General features: G+C 36.9%; 2 protein-coding genes across 6 annotated transcripts in view; one reads left to right on the top strand and one right to left on the bottom strand.

Annotated features, from left to right (window-relative positions):
• Window positions 1-23413, top strand: part of LOC138335712 (uncharacterized) — a 68226-nt gene that overhangs the window by 4426 nt on the left and 40387 nt on the right. The gene's annotated exons all lie outside the window — the stretch shown is intronic.
• LOC138334684 (sperm microtubule associated protein 2-like) overlaps window positions 999-23413 on the bottom strand; it is a 53117-nt gene continuing 30702 nt past the window's right edge. For 3 of the 5 annotated variants that reach the window (XM_069283349.1, XM_069283346.1, XM_069283348.1), the window contains 6 exons: window positions 17737-17799; window positions 11540-11674; window positions 5844-5981; window positions 4766-4819; window positions 2947-3202; window positions 999-2495 (listed from right to left, as the gene is read on the bottom strand). In XM_069283349.1, coding sequence (XP_069139450.1) covers window positions 2205-2495; window positions 2947-3202; window positions 4766-4819; window positions 5844-5981; window positions 11540-11674; window positions 17737-17799 — 937 coding nt within the window. In that variant the 3' untranslated portion in view covers window positions 999-2204. Of the gene's footprint in view, window positions 2496-2946; window positions 3203-4765; window positions 4820-5843; window positions 5982-11539; window positions 11675-17736; window positions 17800-21951; window positions 22139-23413 lie in introns of those variants that run through there. The other 2 variants (XM_069283347.1, XM_069283350.1) reach the window with 2 other exon arrangements.

Genomic DNA, 23413 nt, shown 5'->3' with positions numbered 1-23413 from the left:
TTTGTTTTGATGTATACATTTTTATGAATAATGAACAACCAAAAGAAAAATGAAATCTTCTAAAACGACTTTCTAGTAATATGCATTAACTACCAGAAGTCACCCAGCCAGTAAATATTACTGTACAAATGCTGGAGACATTGTGACTGGTCAGATTTGATATAGTTCAGTAAAACCTCATAGCTTCCACAAAGCATGTAAATTTATTTAACAAAGTTAACTTTACAAGTATATAAAACAGAAGACAAGGAATGATTTGGAGTGAGGTGATGCTGACATTGAGATCTTGGTAGGTTAAAGAGTTTGTAATACTCTGTCCATTTCTCTCTCAAAATCCTGAGACACTTTTCACATCATAATTTTAAATGAAAACATGGGCCCTATCTATCAGAAATGAAAAATTATAGTCGTGAATTTGTTCAAATTTTGATATTACATTTCATCCAAAACTAACTAAATATATCATTGCCGCAAAGCCAAGGCCATAGTACAAAATGTACATGTGCCATTGGATAAAACTTCAAAAAAGAGTCAAGACAGGCCAACAATATCCTCCTAATTACCTTGAATAAAAGTGAAATCAACAGCCATGGTTCAGTTAACAGGTTGTTGCTTTTATAATGAAATTTAACCATATTATAACAGTCAATTTTCTTTTAATCATTTTGCATATGATAAATCATGGAATTTAAATTTAACCTTTGTGATTCCACTTTATGAATGTCAGTACTGGACCAACTCATTAGTGAGTTTGACGAGGAGGCTTTTCCATTGTAACCCTAATTCCAATGGATGGCAGCACTAAAAGATTAATACAGTCCAGAGATACTGTATATTTGTCATAATTATCCTAGCAAGTTGAATGTAAAAGGATTTAGAAACGTTAACTGTAGGCTTGATACTACATGTACTGCAAATTTCCACCAGATAATGTTGATTTATTTTTGGAGTCTTTTTTCTGCATCTAAGTTTGGAGGAAATGAAAACCAAGAAGTCTGGGAAGTCCAATATTGTATTGATATTTTAATTCACATAACACACATGTAGAAGATCCTTTGCTGCACTTGTCTCACTCCTTATATGGTAATAAGTAGGATATGAAACAAAACCTAACCAGACAACAATAGCTGTAACAATGAGGCTCACACAATAATCACCATCACATATATTACAATGTAAATATTACATGTAGATATATTTGAGAACCAGAGATTATAATAGACTAACAAAGATATGTGTTTTTAAATTAAATTATACAATATGCATAAATTCACAAACAAACCATTTTTGTACTAGAGAATTTAAAAGGAAATCATTCATGCTGATCTGATATCTTTAAATTTGTTTAGATGAAATAAATAGAAAGAGAGCAATATTGGAACAGTTTAAGATTAACATTATAAAGGAGCCAATTCCTTTCTCCGGATCATATCACACATACAGTTTGTCAAGGTAACGTAATCTCTATAAGTTAGATAAAAGGCGTTTTTATTAAATTTAAACATATTCTTTTCATTGTCATGACTTGAACAATCATTTTAAATTTGCATGGTTTGATAAATTACCTCCCCTTTACTGGTTGTTTACAATGCATTGGCTGACCAACATCCCATCCACTGTACATATTTTGATAACTGTGTTTCAAAAGTGTTCCCATTAGGATTTTTACCGATTTCAATTTTTGTATGAATTGTTATTTATTTTGAGTGTGTATCAACTAGACCAGTTACTGAAATATGAGCGGAATAATTGTTCATGGTTACTGCATGCCGGATTTCAATTAAAATCTGGTAGAAACTGAACCTACCACTTCTCAATACATTCTCAAAGCAAAACTTCAAATATTGTTTGTATAAGCATTTGTAAATCACATAAATAGGTTATCTGATTTTAAAGTAAAATATAAAAATATTTAAATAATTCAACTGCATATCCATTTCATGGAGTGCATATACATGTATAAATAAGTTCACTATCACTAAAACAAGCACAGGACATAAATCAAACATACAAATATAACAATAATACTGTTTAGTGGCATATAAACACTGTAATACTGTCAAATTGTGTTTTAATAATGGGTAACAGTTGTCTCCCTTTCAATAGCTTCCCAAGCCTGTCTCCATAGTTATCATGGACACCAAAACCTGGTTGTATATATAAATATTATCACAGGGGCAAGAATTCTAGTTGTTAGGTGTTAATTAGCGCTGGATGGGTTGAGATAATTCCTCGACACGTCTGGGCACCACTCCCTTTAAAGCTGTTTCCTTGACTAGGAAAGCGTCTGGATTAAATTGCACATGATCCATTGATGCTCTCACTAGTGGTCTACATAGTTCCTGAATCCTGCCTGACGCAGTGCCACGCTTGGCCGCACGTGACACAGGCCACATTTCATCACGTGGTAGCTGGTAGCCTTCTACGGTAGCCTTGGGACGAGCCAGGTCAGCACATCTACTGGAGGATATCGCATTCCTAGCCCCGGGAGACACCTGGTAATGTGATAAGGGAAACATCTATTAATGATGAAACCTTACATAAAAGTGCACTAATAACAGTAGCTGGTACCTTTCAGTTACACCTTATTGATTGTGTTATGATATCGGGGTATACCACCACAGAGAAATATGGTTGTGTAGTTATCAGTTACATAAAAGTTATTTGGGGCCCAATTTCCTCTCCACAGGAAAGCATTACAGAAGTTAGAGACGGCTTAATCTGATATTTCCCCCCTCCCCCATATTTTTGTAATGCGTTTCAATAGGGAATTTTAATCTAAGGATGAAACTTGGCTCTTAATAAACTTAAAAAATAGTTTTGTACCATAACAAAGCCTTATCTTCCATTTGATGATGATGATATTTCAACTGAAATATAAGTACCGAGTAGTACTGTTTTATTTTGAATCTTTCAATTACTTTTCACATAAATCAATTCACTCACCGGCCACTGTGGAGACCTAAATGGCCCATTAGGCCTCTCTTTGGGTGTAGCTAGGGTGTGTATCCGTTCAGAAGCAGAGGCACTGAGAGCTCCATTGGGTATGATAGACTCCACCTGTCGGCTCGGCTGGAAGTCCCTGTGTGGGGGGCGGGGGTTGGCCAGGGTCTGTGTGCGGGGACGGTCACCCGCTGACAGGGCTCCTTTCTGGACTGTCCAGATAGGGCTGGACCTTCCACAACTAAACAGGTATTGCGGTCTGAAAACAGGATGTTGATGAGGTTAAAGGTTGTTTTTGTTTTATAACAGTACATGCAAATGTGACAAGTTATGACATTTGTGATGAAGGAAGTATAATATAGGTGACATCTTACATGATGAATATTGATTTATTGCTCTAAAATACTTATTTTGCAAAACTATCTTGTAAGGACAAAGATAATCCCATGACAATGACTGACATGTGGAAAATCAATTAGCAGTAAGTTTAATACACAGGACACATTTATACAACATGTTAGGTAGATATACAATGTACATGATTGCATTGCCTTACAGTAAATAAAAATATAAATGGAGATTTAAGAATTAATAAAGCAGTGATTATAATATTATACATTTGTTTATAAGGAAATTGCATCAAAGCATTAGAAATATTTTAGAATAACAGTTGATCTCATTATTTCTGTTGCAAAACTAAATGAATATTTTTGGTAAAATCTCCTTCATTTGGTTGTGATAGTTGAGACTGGTACATACAGTATATCAAACATCATCATTTTTGTTGTACAGTATGTATATTTAGGTAAGAAAGCAACACCAAAGGAGCTAGCACATTACAATTATTAAGTATAAAACATTTACTAAAGCCCATAACTAATATCAGAAAACATTTAGTTGGTTTTCACACAAAGTCTCAGGATGGTTAAGGTTAAATATACATCATCATGGGTTGCAGTCAAACCTCTAAGGAAAATGACACCACTGCCTATTTTTATCATACTGTATATGTTTATGAGAGTTATGTGCCCTTGCTGGTATACTGTTTGCCATTTCCTTTTCTTTTCAAATGATTTACAATTTATCTTAAACAAGCAAATTCAAGGAATTTACAGAAACCAAGCATGACAGACAGACAGACGGATGGAAAGACAGACAGATCCAAATAAATATTCCCTGTTTCGGTGAAAGCAGGTGACAATAACTATTTACATGTAACAAGGTGTTGTGTTACACACTATTGAGAAGAATGATGTTCTGCTCACCAACACATGCCATAATAATAAATTTTCTTCCTGCAAGGGCAGATAACTTAGGATGCAAACACAGAATATGATTCCTATGCTTATTACATTGGAAGGAATGGCAATCTTCGGATCCCATAATGTATACCAGGAAATCTAAAATTTCATAATTAGTAAACAAACTCTTATGCTAAGATTCAATACTGTTATTTGGGCAAGGTAAATAGATTTAGCCCCATTACAAAACAAAGGAAACACCTATGTAATAACATTCACCATAAACCTCTCAAAATTGAAATAATTTCTGAGATTGATGCAGGATTTGAATTTGTGAAAATGTGGTATGATTCTCTTTGATATTAAGCCATTAGCGATAAAAAAAAAAAAAAAAAAAAAAACTCTATACCACATATTGTCCAGCTGTAACATTGAGAATATATATGTTTACATTTACTGTATTAAATGAGATATGGGATACCTCAGCCTTGGGAGATTATATGTGAGGTTAATTGGTATTGGTACATACTTCAATATTAGTCGTGTTAACACTGACATTTTAGTGAAAATAACTACACCACCTTTTTGAATAAGGAAACATTCTTTTCATGTCCTGTTCGCTGAAAGGTTGTCTGCTACAATAGAGGTTTTATTTCATCAACACAAACCCTAGTATTCTATACCTCTCGCAATGAATGGGATATCTTACAGAATTGTTTACAGTTTTCAACTCATTTTTAAAATGTAACTGAATGAGTTGGATATTGAGTGATGTTGAAGGAATACATTATTTCCCAACATGCTACTCCTATTGTCTTCGTGGCTACTTACAAGCCAAGGTATTTTACTCTTGTGATTTTATCATTATAGTTTTTCTTTCTGATGTTTTAGGTTTACATTTGAATTGTTACTAATATAATAAGAAATCATCCTAGCAATAGGAAACTTGTTAACCTGTGACTTTAATTTCATCAGCATTCTGTGAAATCTAATGTTGACTTTGTGACCTTTTAAATTGTGAAAATCATGCAGTTACAGAAACAGTGACATTTAAACTGTGACACAATTGAAGTTGAAAGTATTGTGATATCAGTGTTATGAACATATGGACACTTTCAGCTACATACAGTTATATTTGATCTATGACATTAATTATCTCCCCTTTATTTGTGTAATATCATTAATAGTGTTATGCAGGTTCTGTAAAATTGATTATCTCCCTTTGACCTGCTATCAGTGTTTGTGAAATCAGTTTTTATCGCTGAATCAGCATCTTCTGTAAGATTTTTATACTTGTCTGATGTATCTACATAAGTACTTACATATACATGAACACTGTTAGTTAAATACATATACAAATGTAACATTACTTTTACTGAGCTGTGAAATTGATTATCTCCCTTATCCCTTGCTATCAGCATTTGTGAAATTGTGTTATAAACACTAGTACTATTAGCTTTATATGATTATAATTAATCTGTAAAATCCATTATCTCGATCCCCTCTGGCCTACCCTCAGTGTTTGTGAGATCATAGTGTTATGAACACTGTTAGCTAGAACACATAGCTTTGTATGGCTATATATGATATTTGAAATCTATTACAGACCCAGTACCCTGTATCACACTATTTATTCTATAGTTGTAGTTAGATCCTTACTTGATTTCCTGATTTGTGAATTCCTTACTCGGCTGTTTAGGTGCTGATAGATCTGTGACCCGCTCGTTAGCTTCCTTTATATCCGACTTATTCTCCCATATCATGGACGGGCGACCACAGCTGTAGTAAAATAGTGGTCTGAAACAGACAAAAAACCGACATGATAATGATAGGTATATAGAGTCACACATTTATAGTGTTATCACACTGGATTGTACAGCTAGTAACAATACGCTAGTGTAAGACTATATAAATAAATTACTGACTTCCTCTATAGCGTTATCCTGCTGAACCTACACATACACCATACTGTAACCATGCACATACCTCATATTGCTTTGGTCATTTTCTCCTTGTGAGCGGTGTTCAATGAACTTCCATTTCTTATCACTGCCTATGTACATACTCTGAATATTAGTTTGGGCTCCATTTTTGCGTATCGTATCATATTTATCATATCTGTTATACACACTGTAATCCTTCACCAGCAGGTCGTTGTCGGCTTCTAGGAAGGATCGACTCGACATGATGTGGTTGGATAGAGGGGGCATCACGGGTGATTTAGGGGGAGTAGGTGTCCTCACAAAGGCATTGCTGGTTTTCTCCCCTTTCTCATCAATTACTGTGATCTTCACATCCGACTTCATAATTGTATCCTTTAAAATCTTCTCAAATTTAAGTCCAGATATTCAAATTTTGCATTTCATCACTTGTCCAATAAATTAATCATGACAAATGCTAATACATCAAATCCATTAATCAAAATTGCTTATTTTAGTAGCCAACCTATTTGTTATAGTTAATTCCATGAGTTTCTAATCCTGAATGTCACAAAAACAGAAATTCACACTATTCAGCACTGATGCATGTTTCTGTTGTCCAGATTTAGATGCTGAATTCCTTTTATCAAGAATGAAACAAAAACTTTGATCAGGCAGACTTGGGAAAAGTTCAACAGGAAGACGGGGTGGCGTTGTGAAGGAAGTAGTATTACTATATAGCTAAACGTCACACCTTAACATCGTAATTTAATGGGCCTCGTACTTAAATACTACACATGTTAACTCATGTTAGTACCCGATCTATTCAATGTATAAACACAATCTAATGAAAAGATATTCTCAAATAGTATTTGAAGAATCAAATTTATTGCTTCATCATTATGAAAAAATGAAGATCCCCCCTCCTCAGATTTACTATTCCAAACAAAAGAAATAATAATTTAATGGAAAGCTAAGCTAACCTATCTTGAACACCTGAGTTGACGAGGATTAAGACAATTATTCAGGGAGAAAGGGATTAGATTTAAATACATGTATCACAGCTTTATATGATTTCTAATCTGATTCCTACTTAATTGAAATTTAAATATGGTAATTATTCTGAAGTATGTGAAATTGTTACTGAATGGTATATATTATTGTATTACAATATTATATTAAAAGTGATATATATGTATTGCCTCAGGAAATTTATGAAACAGGTATATAATCATATTTATATAGGTAAGTGTTGGTGTGTGATTGACCATAATGTGATTCACACTTTCATCACTAATCTAGCTCAACTTGTAAACTTCAACGATAATGGGGGGGAATCTTTCTTCAATTTAGAGAATAAGCATATTTATAATATCAATCTTTTCAAAATATCACATGTACAACATGAAAAATAATCCATTAAGAGATTTCATCCTTGATAATAATTTCTAAACAAATGAAAATTACAGGTAAGATTTTACCAACTTATAAACAGATAGAATGGGTGGACTCTGAAGACAGTTTGTATGGTGATTTGACTTTCTACTGATTTTACCATCTTATAAACAGATAGAATGGGTGGACTCTGAAGACAGGTTGTATGGTTATTTGACTTTCTACTGATTTTACCATCTTATAAACAGATAGAATGGGTGGACTCTGAAGACAGGTTGTATGGTTATTTGACTTTCTACTGATTTTACCATCTTATAAACAGATAGAATGGGTGGACTCTGAAGACAGGTTGTATGGTTATTTGACTTTCTACTGATTTTACCATCTTATAAACAGATAGAATGGGTGGACTCTGAAGACAGGTTGTATGGTTATTTGACTTTCTACTGATTTTACCATCTTATAAACAGATAGAATGGGTGGACTCTGAAGACAGGTTGTATGGTTATTTGACTTTCTACTGATTTTACCATCTTATAAACAATAGATTGAATGGGTGGACTCTGAAGACAGGTTGTATGGTTATTTGACTTTCTACTGATTTTACCATCTTATAAACAGATAGAATGGGTGGACTCTGAAGACAGGTTGTATGGTTATTTGACTTTCTACTGATTTTACCATCTTATAAACAGATAGAATGGGTGGACTCTGAAGACAGGTTGTATGGTTATTTGACTTTCTACTGATTTTACCATCTTATAAACAGATAGAATGGGTGGACTCTGAAGACAGGTTGTATGGTTATTTGACTTTCTACTGATTTTACCATCTTATAAACAATAGAATGGGTGGACTCTGAAGACAGGTTGTATGGTTATTTGACTTTCTACTGATTTTACCATCTTATAAACAGATAGAATGGGTGGACTCTGAAGACAGGTTGTATGGTTATTTGACTTTCTACTGATTTTACCATCTTATAAACAGATAGAATGGGTGGACTCTGAAGACAGGTTGTATGGTTATTTGACTTTCTACTGATTTTACCATCTTATAAACAGATAGAATGGGTGGACTCTGAAGACAGGTTGTATGGTTATTTGACTTTCTACTGATTTTACCATCTTATAAACAGATAGAATGGGTGGACTCTGAAGACAGGTTGTATGGTTATTTGACTTTCTACTGATTTTACCATCTTATAAACAGATAGAATGGGTGGACTCTGAAGACAGGTTGTATGGTTATTTGACTTTCTACTGATTTTACCATCTTATAAACAGATAGAATGGGTGGACTCTGAAGACAGGTTGTATGGTTATTTGACTTTCTACTGATTTTGCCATCTTATAAACAGATAGAATGGGTGGACTCTGAAGACAGGTTGTATGGTTATTTGACTTTCTACTGATTTTACCATCTTATAAAACAGATAGAATGGATGGACTCTGAAGACAGGTTGTATGGTTATTTGACTTTCTACTGATTTTACCATCTTATAAACAGATAGAATGGATGGACTCTGAAGACAGGTTGTATGGTTATTTGACTTTTTACTGAGTGTATAACATTTACTGCCTTTCACAGTGTTTATCTATGATTGCAAAACAAAAACAAAAGACAAAAAACAATCAATCAATGACCATTATGACCCTGAAAGGTAATGATATCATCATATAAGCATGCAAAACTAATTAAACTTACGTTAGTTTATAAATAATTGTGACCCCTGGAAACTCATGGACAGTTCCTGGAAGGTGAGTATGTAACTTGGTCTATACAAGCCACAATATGCCGCTCGGCTAGTGAGAACTTCTCTAGCTTGATCAGTTGAACATCAGACTAGTAATCCAGAGATTCAGCATCGGACTATAAGCTAGTAATCCAAATATCCCAAATTCAATCCTAGACAGAGGCATGCGCAGTGATTCTATTTATTGTCAATCCTGCTCTCTGATACATAATGAATGGGCAAATTCTTCAGCCAACCATGCAGATATGTTTTTATTAGCTCACCTGGCCCGAAGGGCCGGTGAGCTTATGTCATGGCGCGGCGTCCGTCGTCCGTCGTCCGTCGTCCGTCCGTCCGTCCGTCCGTCGTCCGTCCGTCCGTCCGTCTGTCCGTCAACATTTTCTTTAAATCGCTACTAGTCATAGAGTTCTGCATGGATTGTAACCAAATTTTGCCACAACCATCCTTGGGGGAGGGGGAACAGAACTTGTATAAATTTTGGCTCTGACACCCCGGGGGCAGGAGGGGCGGGGCCCAATAGGGGAAATATAGGTAAATCCTTTAAATGGCTACTTGTCATAGAGTTCTACATGGATTGTAACCAAATTTGGCCACAAACATCCTTGGGGGAAGGGGAACAGAACTTGTATAAATTTTGGCTCTGACACCCCGGGGGCAGGAGGGACGGGGCCCAATAGGGAAAATATAGGTAAATCCTTTAAATCGCTACTTGTCATAGAGTTTTGAATGGAATGTAACAAAATTTGGCCACAAACATCCTTGGGGGAAGGGAAACAGAACTTGTATAAATTTTGGCTCTGACCCCCCGGGGGCAGGAGGGGCGGGGCCCAATAGGGGAAATAGAGGTAAATCCTTTAAATCGCTACTAGTCATAGAGTTCTCCATGGATTGTAACTAAATTTTGCCACAAACATCCTTGGGGGAAGGGGAACAGAACTTGTATAAATTTTGGCTCTGACACCTCGGGGGGCAGGAGGGGCGGGGCCCAATAGGGGAAATATAGGTAAATCCTTTAAATCGCTACTTGTCATAGAGTTCTGAATGGAATGTAACAAAATTTGGCCACAAACATCCTTGGGGGAAGGGGAACAGAACTTGTATAAATTTTGGCTCTGACCCCACGGGGGCAGGAGGGGCGGGGCCCAATAGGGGAAATAGAGGTAAATCCTTTAAATCGCTACTTGTCATAGAGTTCTACATGGATTGTAACTAAATTTTGCCACAAACATCCTTGGGGGAAGGGGAACAGAACTTGTATAAATTTTGGCTCTGACCCCCCGGGGGCAGGAGGGGCGGGGCCCAATAGGGGATTTAGAGGTAAATCCTATAAATTGCTACTAGTCGTAGAGTTCTGCATGGATTGTAACCAAATTTGGCCAGAAACATCCTTGGGGGAAGGGGAACAGAACTTGTATAAATTTTGGCTCTGGCCCCCCGGGGGCTGGAGGGGTGGGGCCCAATAGGGGAAATAGAGGTAAATCCTTTAATTCGCTACTAGTCATAGAGTTTTGCATGGAATGTAACCAAATTTGGCCAGAAATATCCTTGGGAGAATAAGAACTGAGTTTGTATAATTTTTGGCTCTGGTCCATGGGGGCAGGAGGGGCGGGGCCCAATAGGGGAATTATAGGTAAATTCTATAAATTGCTACTTAATTGTCCTAGAGTTTTGTATGGATTGTAACTAAATTTGGCCACAAACATCCTTGGGGTTAGGAGAACAGAACTTGTATAAATTTTGGCTCTGACCTTCAGGGGGCAGGAGGGGCGGGGCCCAATAGGGGAAATAGAGGTAAATTCTATCAATCGCTTCTTGTCCTAGAGTTCTGCATGGATTGTAACCAAATTTGGCCACAAACATCCTTGGGGGAAGAGGAACAGAACTTGTATAAATTTTGGCTCTGATCCCCTGGGGGTAGGAGAGGTGGGGCCCAATAGGGGAAATAGAGGTAAATCCTTTAAATCGCTATTTCTCATAGAGTTCTGCATGGATATAAACCAAATTTGGCCAGAAACATCCTTTGTGGAAGGGAAACAGAACTTGTATAAATTTTGGCTCTGACCCCCAGGGGGCAGGAGGGGTGGGGCCCAATAGGAGATTTAGAGGTTAATATTAAAATTCCTTCAGAAAAGAAACAATGAACCTGTATTCAGAAAATTATTTGGCATTACAAACCAGGTGAGCGATACAGGCCCTCTGGGCCTCTTGTTTGATAACAAATCTCCTAAGGAAGTCCTACATGTTTAGCTGGATTAGGTATAACACTATATATAAAGGTGAATTACCTGCCCGCATGCATCCCTGTTTGGAAATTCTTTTTCGGTGTAGCGAGGTTGATGACACGTTCTGTGGGTGCGGCTTCCTTGGCTTCTTGACTGATGGGCCACAGCATCTCCTGGGTCCCCCACATAACATTGGGCCTAAAAATAGACAAAATAATGTCTCAATAGACCATCTCGTGGTCCCTCACATATCATTGGGCATGAAAACAGACAAAATAATGTCTCAATAGACCATCTCCTGGGTCCCCCACAAAACATTTGGCCTGAAAACAGACAAAATAATGTCTCAATAGACCATCTCCTGGTCCCCTACAAAAAATTGGGCCTGAAAACAGACAAAATAATGTCTCAATAGACCATCTCCTGGGTCCCCAACATAACATTGGGCCTTGAAAACAGACAAAATAATGTCTCAATAGACCATCTCCTGGGTCCCCCACAAAACATTTGGCCTGAAAACAGACAAAATAATGTCTCAATAGACCATCGACTGGTCCCCCGCATAACATTGGGCCTGAAAGCAGACAAAATAATGTCTCAATAGACCATCGACTGGTCCCCCGCATAACATTGGGCCTAAAAGCAGACAAAATAATGTCTCAATAGACCATCTCCTGGGTCCCCCACATAACATTGGGCCTGAAATAAACAAAATAATGTCACAATAGACCATCTCCTGGTCCCCTACAACACATTGGGCCTGAAAACAGACAAAATAATGTCTCAATAGACCATTTCCTGGCATATAACATTGGGCCTGAAAACAGACAAAATAATATCTCTATAGACCATCTCCTGGTCCCCCACATAACATTGGGCCTGAAAACAAACAAAATAATGTCTCAATAGACCATCTCCTGGGTCCCTCACATAACATTGGGCCTGAAATAAACAAAATAATGTCACAATAGACCATCTCCTGGTCCCCACCACATATCATTGGGCCTGAAAACAAACAAAATAATGTCTCAATAGACCATCTCCTGGGTCCCCCACAAAACATTTGGCCTAAAAGCAGACAAAATAATGTCTCAATAGACCATCTCCTGGTCCCCCACATATCATTGGGCCTGAAAACAGACAAAATAATGTCTCAGTAGACCATTTCCTGGTTCCCAAAATAACATTGGGCCTAAAAACAGACAAAATAATGTCTCAATAGACCATTTCCTGGTCCCCCACATATCATTGGGCCTAAAAACAGACAAAATAATGTCTCAGACCATTTCCTGGTCCCCCACATAACATTGGGCCTAAAAACAGACAAAATAATGTCTCAATAGACCATCTCCTGGTCCCCCACATATCATTGGGCCTGAAAACAGACAAAATGATGTCTCAGTAGACCATTTCCTGGTTCCCAACATATCATTGGGCCTAAAAACAGACAAAATAATGACTCAATAGACCATTTCCTGGTCCCCCACATATCATTGGGCCTGAAAACAGACAAAATAATGTCTCAATAGACCATTTCCTGGGTCCCCCACATAACATTGGGCCTAAAAACAGACAAAATAATGTCTCAATAGACCATTTCCTGGTCCCCCACATATCATTGGGCCTGAAAACAGACAAAATAATGTCTCAATAGACCATCTCCTGGGTCCCCCACATAACATTGGGCCTGAAAACAGACAAAATAATGTCTCAGTAGACCATTTCCTGGTTCCCAACATATCATTGGGCCTAAAAACAGACAAAATAATGACTCAATAGACCATCTCCTGGTCCCCCACATAACATTGGGCCTGAAAACAGACAAAATATTGTCTCAATAGACCATCACCTGGTCCCCCACATAACATTGGGCCTGAAAACAGACAAAATATTGTCTCAATAGACCATCTCCTGGGTCCCCCACATAACATTGGGCCTGAAAACAGACAAAATAATGTCTCAATAGACCATTTCCTGGTTCCCCCACATAACATTGGGCCTGAAAACAGACAAAATAATGTCTCAATAGACCATCTCCTGGGTCCCCCACAAAACATTTGGCCTAAAAACAGACAAAATAATGTCTCAATAGACCATCTCCTGGTCCCCTACAAAAAATTGGGCCTGAAAACAGACAAAATATTGTCTCAATAGACCATCTCCTGGTCCCCCACATAACATTGGGCCTGAAAACAAAACAGACAAAATAATGTCTCAATAGACCATCTCCTGGGTCCCCCACATAACATTGGGCCTGAAAACAAACAAAATAATGTCTCAATAGACCATCTCCTGGGTCCCCCACAAAAACATTAGGCCTAAAAACAGACAAAAATAATGTCTCAATAGACAATCTCCTGGTCCCCCACATAACATTGGGCCTAAAAACAGACAAAATAATGTCTCAATAGACCATCTCCTGGGTCCCCCACATAACATTGGGCCTGAAAACAGACAAAATAATGTCTCAATAGACCATCTCCTGGTCCCCCACATAACATTGGGCCTGAAAACAAACAAAATAATGTCTCAATAGACCATCTCCTGGGTCCCCAACATAACACTGGGCCTGAAAACTGAAAACAGACAAAATAATGTCTCAATAGACCATCTCCTGGTCCCCCACATAACATTGGGCCTGAAAACAAACAAAATAATGTCTCAATAGACCATCTCCTGGTCCCCCACATTACATTGGGCCTGAAAACAGACAAAATAATGTCTCAATAGACCATCTCCTGGTCCCCTACAACACATTGGGCCTGAAAACAGACAAAATAATGTCTCAATAGACCATCTCCTGGGTCCCCCACATAACATTGGGCCTGAAAACAGACAAAATAATGTCTCAATAGACCATCTCCTGGTCCCCCACATAACATTGGGCCTGAAAACAGACAAAATAATGTCTCAATAGACCATCTCCTGGGTCCCCCACATAACATTGGGCCTGAAAACAGACAAAATATTGTCTCAATAGACCATCTCCTGGTCCCCCACATAACATTTGGCCTAAAAACAGACAAAATATTGTCTCAATAGACCATTTCCTGGTTCCCCACATGACATTGGGCCTGAAAACAGACAAAATAATGTCTCAATAGACCATCTCCTGGGTCCCCCACATAACATTGGGCCTGAAAACAAACAAAATAATGTCTCAATAGACCATCTCCTGGTCCCCCACATAACATTTGGCCTAAAAACAGACAAAATATTGTCTCAATAGACCATCTCCTGGTCCCCAACATATCATTGGGCCTGAAAACAAACAAAATAATTTCTCAATAGACCATCTCCTGGTCCACCACATAACAATAGTCCTGAGTAGGATGTAAATTTAATCAAACAAACAAAATGTATTCTGATTGGTTACACACATGGGCATTATTTGCTTTAGTGCCCAAGTAAGCGGACATTAACATATTGAAATGGCGCGAGATTGAATGTGAATCTGTTGTGGCATCACTATACTACATGACATCATTATATTGTTGTGCCTTGTCAAAGACATAAAGATGGCAGGCAGGCTGCGGTGTACGGTGAAGGAAGAAATGTTGTGTGTCTACAGAGGACAGTTAATTAGGTCTATATTTATCTACTATCAATCTTCATGAAACTGATTAACAGATTTCTGTGACAATTTATATAAGGTAACAACATCATGTGGAAATGAAGGTAGCATTGCGAGTTGCCGCTTGAAGTTTTTTGGTTACTATGAAATGAAAAGGGGTCTTGGGCACTGTTTCATCCCCAACAATACTGTAAGGCAACAGTGCCCTCTCAACTAGGCCATAATAGATAGATATAGATATCATACTTTCAGGTTCAAATTATAGTAAGCATAGTTACTTGTTATAATCTGACATTTGAAAAGATTAGGGTAAACCAGGACCACCAGTAACATACAAGACTGGTGAAATTATATCAAGTACTTTTAGGGAGTTATCTCGTCTCTACGGACAGCGATGGAGATCGGCCATATTGGAAAGTGTCCAACTGGCAGATCAAAACCTATACACAAAAGTTGCTATTCGACTTGTCCTTCAACATGTCACCTATTCATGCATGTGATTCTGTGACAATGCTTATCATATGATCTATTGTATTACCACCAGAATTCTATCAACCGCATCCATGTGCTTTGTTCTTCACTTACTTAATGAAATCTTAAACATAACTACCTGAAACACATTATAACAAGTGATTGTATGTCACTGATAGTTAATGAAATCTTTGACATAGCTACCTGAAACACAATATAACAAGTGATTGTATGTCACTGATAGTCAATGAATTGTATGTCACTGATAGTAATGAAATCTTTGACATAACTACCTGAAACACATATAACAAGTGATTGTATGTCACTGATAGTCAATGAAATCTTTGACATAACTACCTGAAACACATATAACAAGTGATTGTATGTCACTGATAGTCAATGAAATCTTTGACATAACTACCTGAAACAATATAACAAGTGATTGTATGTCACTGATAGTCAATGAAATCTTTGACATAACTACCTGAAACACATATAAACAAGTGATTGTATGTCACTGATAGTCAATGAAATCTTTGACATAACTACCTGAAACACATATAAACAAGTGATTGTATGTCACTGATAGTTAATGAAATCTTTGACATAACTACCTGAAACACATATAACAAGTGATTGTATGTCACTGATAGTTAATGAAATCTTTGACATAACTACCTGAAACACATAAAACAAGTGATTGTATGTCACTGATAGTTAATGAAATCTTTGACATAACTACCTGAAACACATATAACAAGTGATTGTATGTCACTGATAGTTAATGAAATCTTTGACATAACTACCTGAAACACATATAACAAGTGATTGTATGTCACTGATAGTCGATGAAATCTTTGACATAATTACCTGAAACACATATAACAAGTGATTGTATGTCACTGATAGTTAATGAAATCTTTGACATAACTACCTGAAACACATATAACAAGTGATTGTATGTCACTGATAGTCGATGAAATCTTTGACATAATTACCTGAAACACATATAACAAGTGATTGTATGTCACTGATAGTCAATGAAATCTTTGACATAACTACCTGAAACACATATAACAAGTGATTGTATGTCACTGATAGTTAATGAAATCTTTGACATAACTACCTGAAACACATATAACAAGTGATTGTATGTCACTGATAGTTAATGAAATCTTTGACATAACTACCTGAAACACATATAACAAGTGATTGTATGTCACTGATAGTCAATGAAATCTTTGACATAATTACCTGAAACACATATAACAAGTGATTGTATGTCACTGATAGTCAATGAAATCTTTGACATAATTACCTGAAACACATATAACAAGTGATTGTATGTCACTGATAGTCAATGAAATCTTTGACATAATTACCTGAAACACATATAACAAGTGATTGTATGTCACTGATAGTTAATGAAATCTTTGACATAACTACCTGAAACACATATAACAAGTGATTGTATGTCACTGATAGTTAATGAAATCTTTGACATAACTACCTGAAACACATTATAACAAGTGATTGTATGTCACTGATAGTCAATGAAATCTTTGACATAATTACCTGAAACACATATAACAAGTGATTGTATGTCACTGATAGTCAATGAAATCTTTGACATAATTACCTGAAACACATATAACAAGTGATTGTATGTCACTGATAGTTAATGAAATCTTTGACATAATTACCTGAAACACATATAACAAGTGATTGTATGTCACTGATAGTTAATGAAATCTTTGACATAACTACCTGAAACACATATAACAAGTGATTGTATGTCACTGATAGTTAATGAAATCTTTGACATAACTACCTGAAACACATATAACAAGTGATTGTATGTCACTGATAGTCAATGAAATCTTTGACATAACTACCTGAAACACATATAACAAGTGATTGTATGTCACTGATAGTTAATGAAATCTTTGACATAACTACCTGAAACACATATAACAAGTGATTGTATGTCACTGATAGTTAATGAAATCTTTGACATAACTACCTGAAACACATATAACAAGTGATTGTATGTCACTGATAGTCAATGAAATCTTTGACATAACTACCTGTAACACATATAACAAGTGATTGTATGTCACCGAAGGTATAAGTTACATGTCAAAGATTTAAGCAAGTGTACTGCATTCAATGAAAATCCAGAAAAAAAGGTTTTGTTAACTTTTTCAACTCTTACCCGACATTTGTCCACCATTCTATTTTTGGTTCTTTAGGTCTGGATAGTTGTTGTAATCTCTCCCTGTAAAAGGTGGAAGATTGGATTAATATAATGAATGTCATACACAAATTAACAAGTTCACTTGGTACAGTTGTGGATTTATACATTTCACTATTACCAGCTGATTGTTGGTATGTTTATTTTTCATTAGGTTACTGTATAAATGGTTATTGTTGTGGGTCACAAACAATGAAATTAAATTTTAACAGTTTTAAATTCTCGCGATCTGATATTAATGATACATATGGACTCAACCATATCTCAATATTTCGTGGATCAAATTTTCGCATCATAGCAATGACCCATTTATTTTTGAAAATAACAGGCTATACGGTATTCGTGGGCATAAAAGCAAATTAATTTGGGATCAGCAGTCACATAGCAGCCATAATGTACATGCACATTATTTTCATTAGTATGTGTATTGAAGTCGAGATATTCCAATATTCGAGGGATGTTTGGAATGTATTGGTAACTTTGGAGTTTTATGTGTATGTTTTTGTGAAACTTGTTTTAGAATAAGTATAGTTTGAGAGTGACAGCCTCTACATTGTAAAAGTATTGGAAATTAGTATACAAAAACTGTATATTGTTTTACTGTAATATTCGCTCCTAGCCAAGCTTGCCTACATATCAGCAGCAAAGGAATAATGCAACATAAAGTCAAAAAGCTACTTTAGTGAGATTAGTTCACTTATGATTCGCTGCAATTTATTTTAGGAGATTATTGGGGCATTTTTGAATGAGAGTTTAATTCTAATTTGGTTCTATACGAGACATTTCAGGTTTGGAAGTCATGGATTAGAGATCATTGTATGGAAAAGTGTTTGAGTTTTGATGTGGTGATGTTCACTTGATCTGTTTGTGGATTAGACCGTCAATCATCCTTCTCTTAAAATGAGCAACTTTTCTTTTAACTCACAGTTAACTCACCATTGTTGATGTTATACCATTAGTCTGTGACAACTATTGAGGTTTCTTCTTCAACTACTGTTTGTGCCAGTTCTATACTGTACTGAGTAAGATGAGGAGTGGTCCCTCAAGACAGTTCTATACTGTACTGAGTAAGATGAGGAGTGGTCTCTCAAGACAGTTTCTATACTGTACTGAGTAAGATGAGGAGTGGTCTCTCAAGACAGTTCTATACTGTACTGAGTAAGATGAGGAGTGGTCTCTCAAGACAGTTTCTATACTGTAATGGGTAAGATGAGGAGTGGTCTCTCAAGACAGCTTCTATACTGTACTGAGTAAGATGAGGAGTGGTCTCTCAAGACAGTTTCTATACTGTACTGAGTAAGATGAGGAGTGGTCCCTCAAGACAGTTCTATACTGTACTGAGTAAGATGAGGAGTGGTCCCTCAAGACAGTTCTATACTGTACTGAGTAAGATGAGGAGTGGTCTCTCAAGACAGTTTCTATACTGTACTGAGTAAGATGAGGTGTGGTCTCTCAAGACAGCTTCTATACTGTACTGAGTAAGATGAGGAGTGGTCCCTCAAGACAGTTTCTATACTGTACTGAGTAAGATGAGGTGTGGTCTCTCAAGACAGTTTCTATACTGTACTGAGTAAGATGAGGAGTGGTCCCTCAAGACAGTTCTATACTGTACTGAGTAAGATGAGGAGTGGTCCCTCAAGACAGTTCTATACTGTACTGAGTAAGATGAGGAGTGGTCTCTCAAGACAGTTTCTATACTGTACTGAGTAAGATGAGGTGTGGTCTCTCAAGACAGCTTCTATACTGTACTGAGTAAGATGAGGAGTGGTCCCTCAAGACAGTTTCTATACTGTACTGAGTAAGATGAGGAGTGGTCTCTCAAGACAGTTTCTATACTGTACTGAGTAAGATGAGGAGTGGTCTCTCAAGACAGCTTCTATACTGTACTGAGTAAGATGAGGAGTGGTCCCTCAAGACAGTTCTATACTGTACTGAGTAAGATGAGGAGTGGTCTCTCAAGATAGCTTCTATACTGTACTGAGTAAGATGTGGAGTGGTCTCTAAGACAGCTACTATACTGTACTGAGTAAATGAGGTGTGGTCTCTCAAGACAGTTCTATACTGTACTGAGTAAGATGTGGAGTGGTCTCTAAGACAGCTACTATACTATACTGAGTAAATGAGGTGTGGTCTCTCAAGACAGTTCTTTACTGTACTGAGTGAGATGTGGGGTGGTCTCTCAAGACAGTTCTATACTGTACTGAGTAAGATGAGGAGTGGTCTCTCAAGACAGCCTCTATACTGTACTGAGTAAGATGAGGAGTGGTCTCTCAAGACAGTTCTATACTGTACTGGGTAAGATGAGGTGTGGTCTCTCAAGACAGTTCTATACTGTACTGAGTAAGATGAGGAGTTGTCTCTCAAGACAGCCTCTATACTATACTGAGTAAGATGAGGAGTGGTCTCTCAAGACAGTTTCTATACTGTACTGAGTAAGATGTGGAGTGGTCTCTCAAGACAGTTTAATACTGTACTGAGTAAGATGTGGAGTGGTCTCTAAGACAGTTCTATACTGTACTGAGTAAGATGTGGAGTGGTCTCTCAAGACAGCTTCTATACTGTACTGAGTAAGATGTGGAGTGGTCTCTAAGACAGCTACTATACTGTACTGAGTAAGATGAGGAGTGGTCTCTCAAGACAGCTTCTATACTGTACTGAGTAAGATGAGGAGTGGTCTCTCAAGACAGCTTCTATACTGTACTGAGTAAGATGAGGTGTGGTCTCTCAAGACAGCTTCTATACTGTACTGAGTAAGATGAGGAGTGGTCTCTCAAGACAGCTTCTATACTGTACTGAGTAAGATGAGGAGTGGTCTCTCAAGACAGCCTCTATACTGTACTGAGTAAGATGAGGAGTGGTCTCTCAAGACAGCTTCTATACTGTACTGAGTAAGATGAGGAGTGGTCTCTCAAGACAGCCTCTATACTGTACTGAGTAAGATGAGGTGTGGTCTCTCAAGACAACTTCTATACTGTACTGAGTAAGATGAGGAGTGGTCTCTCAAGATAGCTTCTATACTGTACTGAGTAAGATGAGGAGTGGTCTCTCAAGACAGTTCTATACTCTACTGAGTAAGATGAGGGGTGGTCTCTCAAGACAGCTTCTATACTGTACTGAGTAAGATGAGGTGTGGTCTCTCAAGACAGTTCTATACTGTACTGAGTAAGATGAGGAGTGGTCTCTCAAGACAGTTCTATACTCTACTGAGTAAGATGAGGAGTGGTCTCTCAAGACAGCTTCTATACTGTACTGAGTAAGATGAGGAGTGGTCTCTCAAGACAGTTCTATACTGTACTGAGTAAGATGAGGAGTGGTCTCTCAAGACAGCTTCTATACTGTACTGAGTAAGATGAGGAGTGGTCTCTCAAGACAGCTTCTATACTGTAATGAGTAAGATGTGTTTGTCCTCTTGTATAATGAACTGTTGCCCTTTTTATAGTGCTATATCACTTAAGCATGCCCAAAAAGACACTAAGCAACACACTCCACCCAGTCACATTATACTTAATGCTGAGTGCTAAACAAGAGAAGAAACTACCACTTTTATAGACTTTGGTGTGTCGCGGCCAGGGGACAGAGCCCAGAGTCTACCTCACAGGGGCAACTGCTCAATTAAAGGCAAAAAATGAGGCAATGTCAAGTGAGGGGTTAGGGAAAAAAGAGTCAGTTGGGAAGAAGAGAAAAGATCCTAAATTTAGTCACCAGTTTTACGATCATACAATTGGGAATACAACTAAGGCATACTGCATGGCCATTAGACAGCTAGGGTTCTCCTAATACTTAAGTTCAATTTGAAATGCAATCAAGCTTGCGCTTATTTAATAAATTCGCTGATGAATATAGTTATATGTAAATGAAGTTATATCTATTTCTCCACTCAATCTAGATAGATATTTTACCTTTTACTAACATTAACCTTAGGCTATGTACATTTATGTGAAGAGTCAAGACTCTCAAGATCTTTCAATTTGTGTAAGTTATTCATTTACTCTATTCAAAATTTGATTTTTTAGTAAGGTTTGATGTCAATAAAAGTGTAAGCTAGGGTGCACGTGGCAATACAGGGAAGTATCACTCTACCTTCTGGTCATCCAGACCATCACTCTACCTTCTGGTCATCCAGACCATCCCTATCACCTTTGTTCATCACACCTTTGTTAACGAGATAGTGCTTACCTGAGATCAAAATCAGACCTTTCATCCTCATAAAATCCATACAAATTTTGCATCGGTCTTACATCCGGCATTTTGGCATGATCAGATGTGCCATATAATAAACATGCAGCAAGCTCGAATGTTAATATGTCAACATTAGCCACAGACAGTGGTAACTAGTATGTGTGGGGTAGGATTTTCTCTGTCTGGCAGGTATCCCACTGACCCTTATATTACCCAACCAATTAAATCATTCAACTATTCAAATCAGTTATAAATCAGCCAATCAAAATTTCTTGTTTTTTTAACTGATATTGAAAACTCGATTAATATGTTACTTATCCTTTGAAAGGAAAAAATCAAAGTTTCAAATTTCAATTATATTTAATTCCCCTACTTGCAGCCCCTTGTTTAATTTTGTATAATTTATTGTAATGAATCCGCTCTGAGGCATTTTCGCTATAGGTATATATTATTCCGTGGGTGAAGTTTGCACTGTTATAATAGTGTTTCATAATATAGAAGTTTTGCTGTGCCGTACAGGCTAGTGGATCAAATCACATGCTTCAATGACAATTAATAGGAGTCGTTAATGACAAGAAGTCTATTGGCAGTCGCAGTATGAATGAACTGCCAACGGCCATTGATACAAGTTTGGTCGTGCTTGACTAGGTGCAGGTGACGGACACTATAGGAGGTACATATTGTCATACAAAATAAAACACCTTATGATTTCGCAAATTAAATTGGATACAGTAATCAGATATAATGCCCCTGATAACGGGTATTAATATGTCTATATTTAATTCTAGATCAGATCTACTTGGCAGCCTGGTATTAAGGTTAAGGCAGTCTTTGTCATCGGATGCTGACTTCTCCCAAAAAGACTGAATCTTCCAAATATCAAAAATATATACCGGTATCAATCAACATTCTGTTTTATAGTAACGGTTTTGAAATTTTGAATAAAAAGTTTTTGATGGAAACTCAAGTTCTGTGACATTTAAATGTTAATTCAAAAATGAAGAAAAATTCTAAAATAATGATAAAGAATAATTTATGAACTTTTTGAAGTTTTCCACAAACAATTTTTTCTGATAGTTATTTTGATAGAATATAGAGAAAAAACATGTAAGTTAATTAAATGTTACACATTACCAGGCCTACTAAGCATGATTGTAACTGTTGAAAATGAGCTAGGGGATTAATTCCAAATATTTTAATTGTAAGAGTATTGCTTGAAATACACAAAGGATGCTGAAGCTAGTTGTCATTAGAACATACAATTGTATAATTTTTTTTTTTACTTTATTTACATTGAATGTTTTTATCTGGCATATTATCAGAGCAGAAACATCTGATCAAGTGATACGAATGTATTGATAGAGCTGGCTTTTTTACGGGTCATTTTAAATGTACTGTTATCAGCATGGATCAGTATTCTATAATCCCTATCTACTGTGTACCAACCCTCCTTGATTTA

Source organism: Argopecten irradians, chromosome 11, assembly GCF_041381155.1.
Source record: "Argopecten irradians isolate NY chromosome 11, Ai_NY, whole genome shotgun sequence".
In the NCBI taxonomy this organism is placed as follows: Eukaryota; Metazoa; Mollusca; class Bivalvia; order Pectinida; family Pectinidae; genus Argopecten; species Argopecten irradians.
This window is presented reverse-complemented; position numbering and strand designations above follow the sequence as displayed.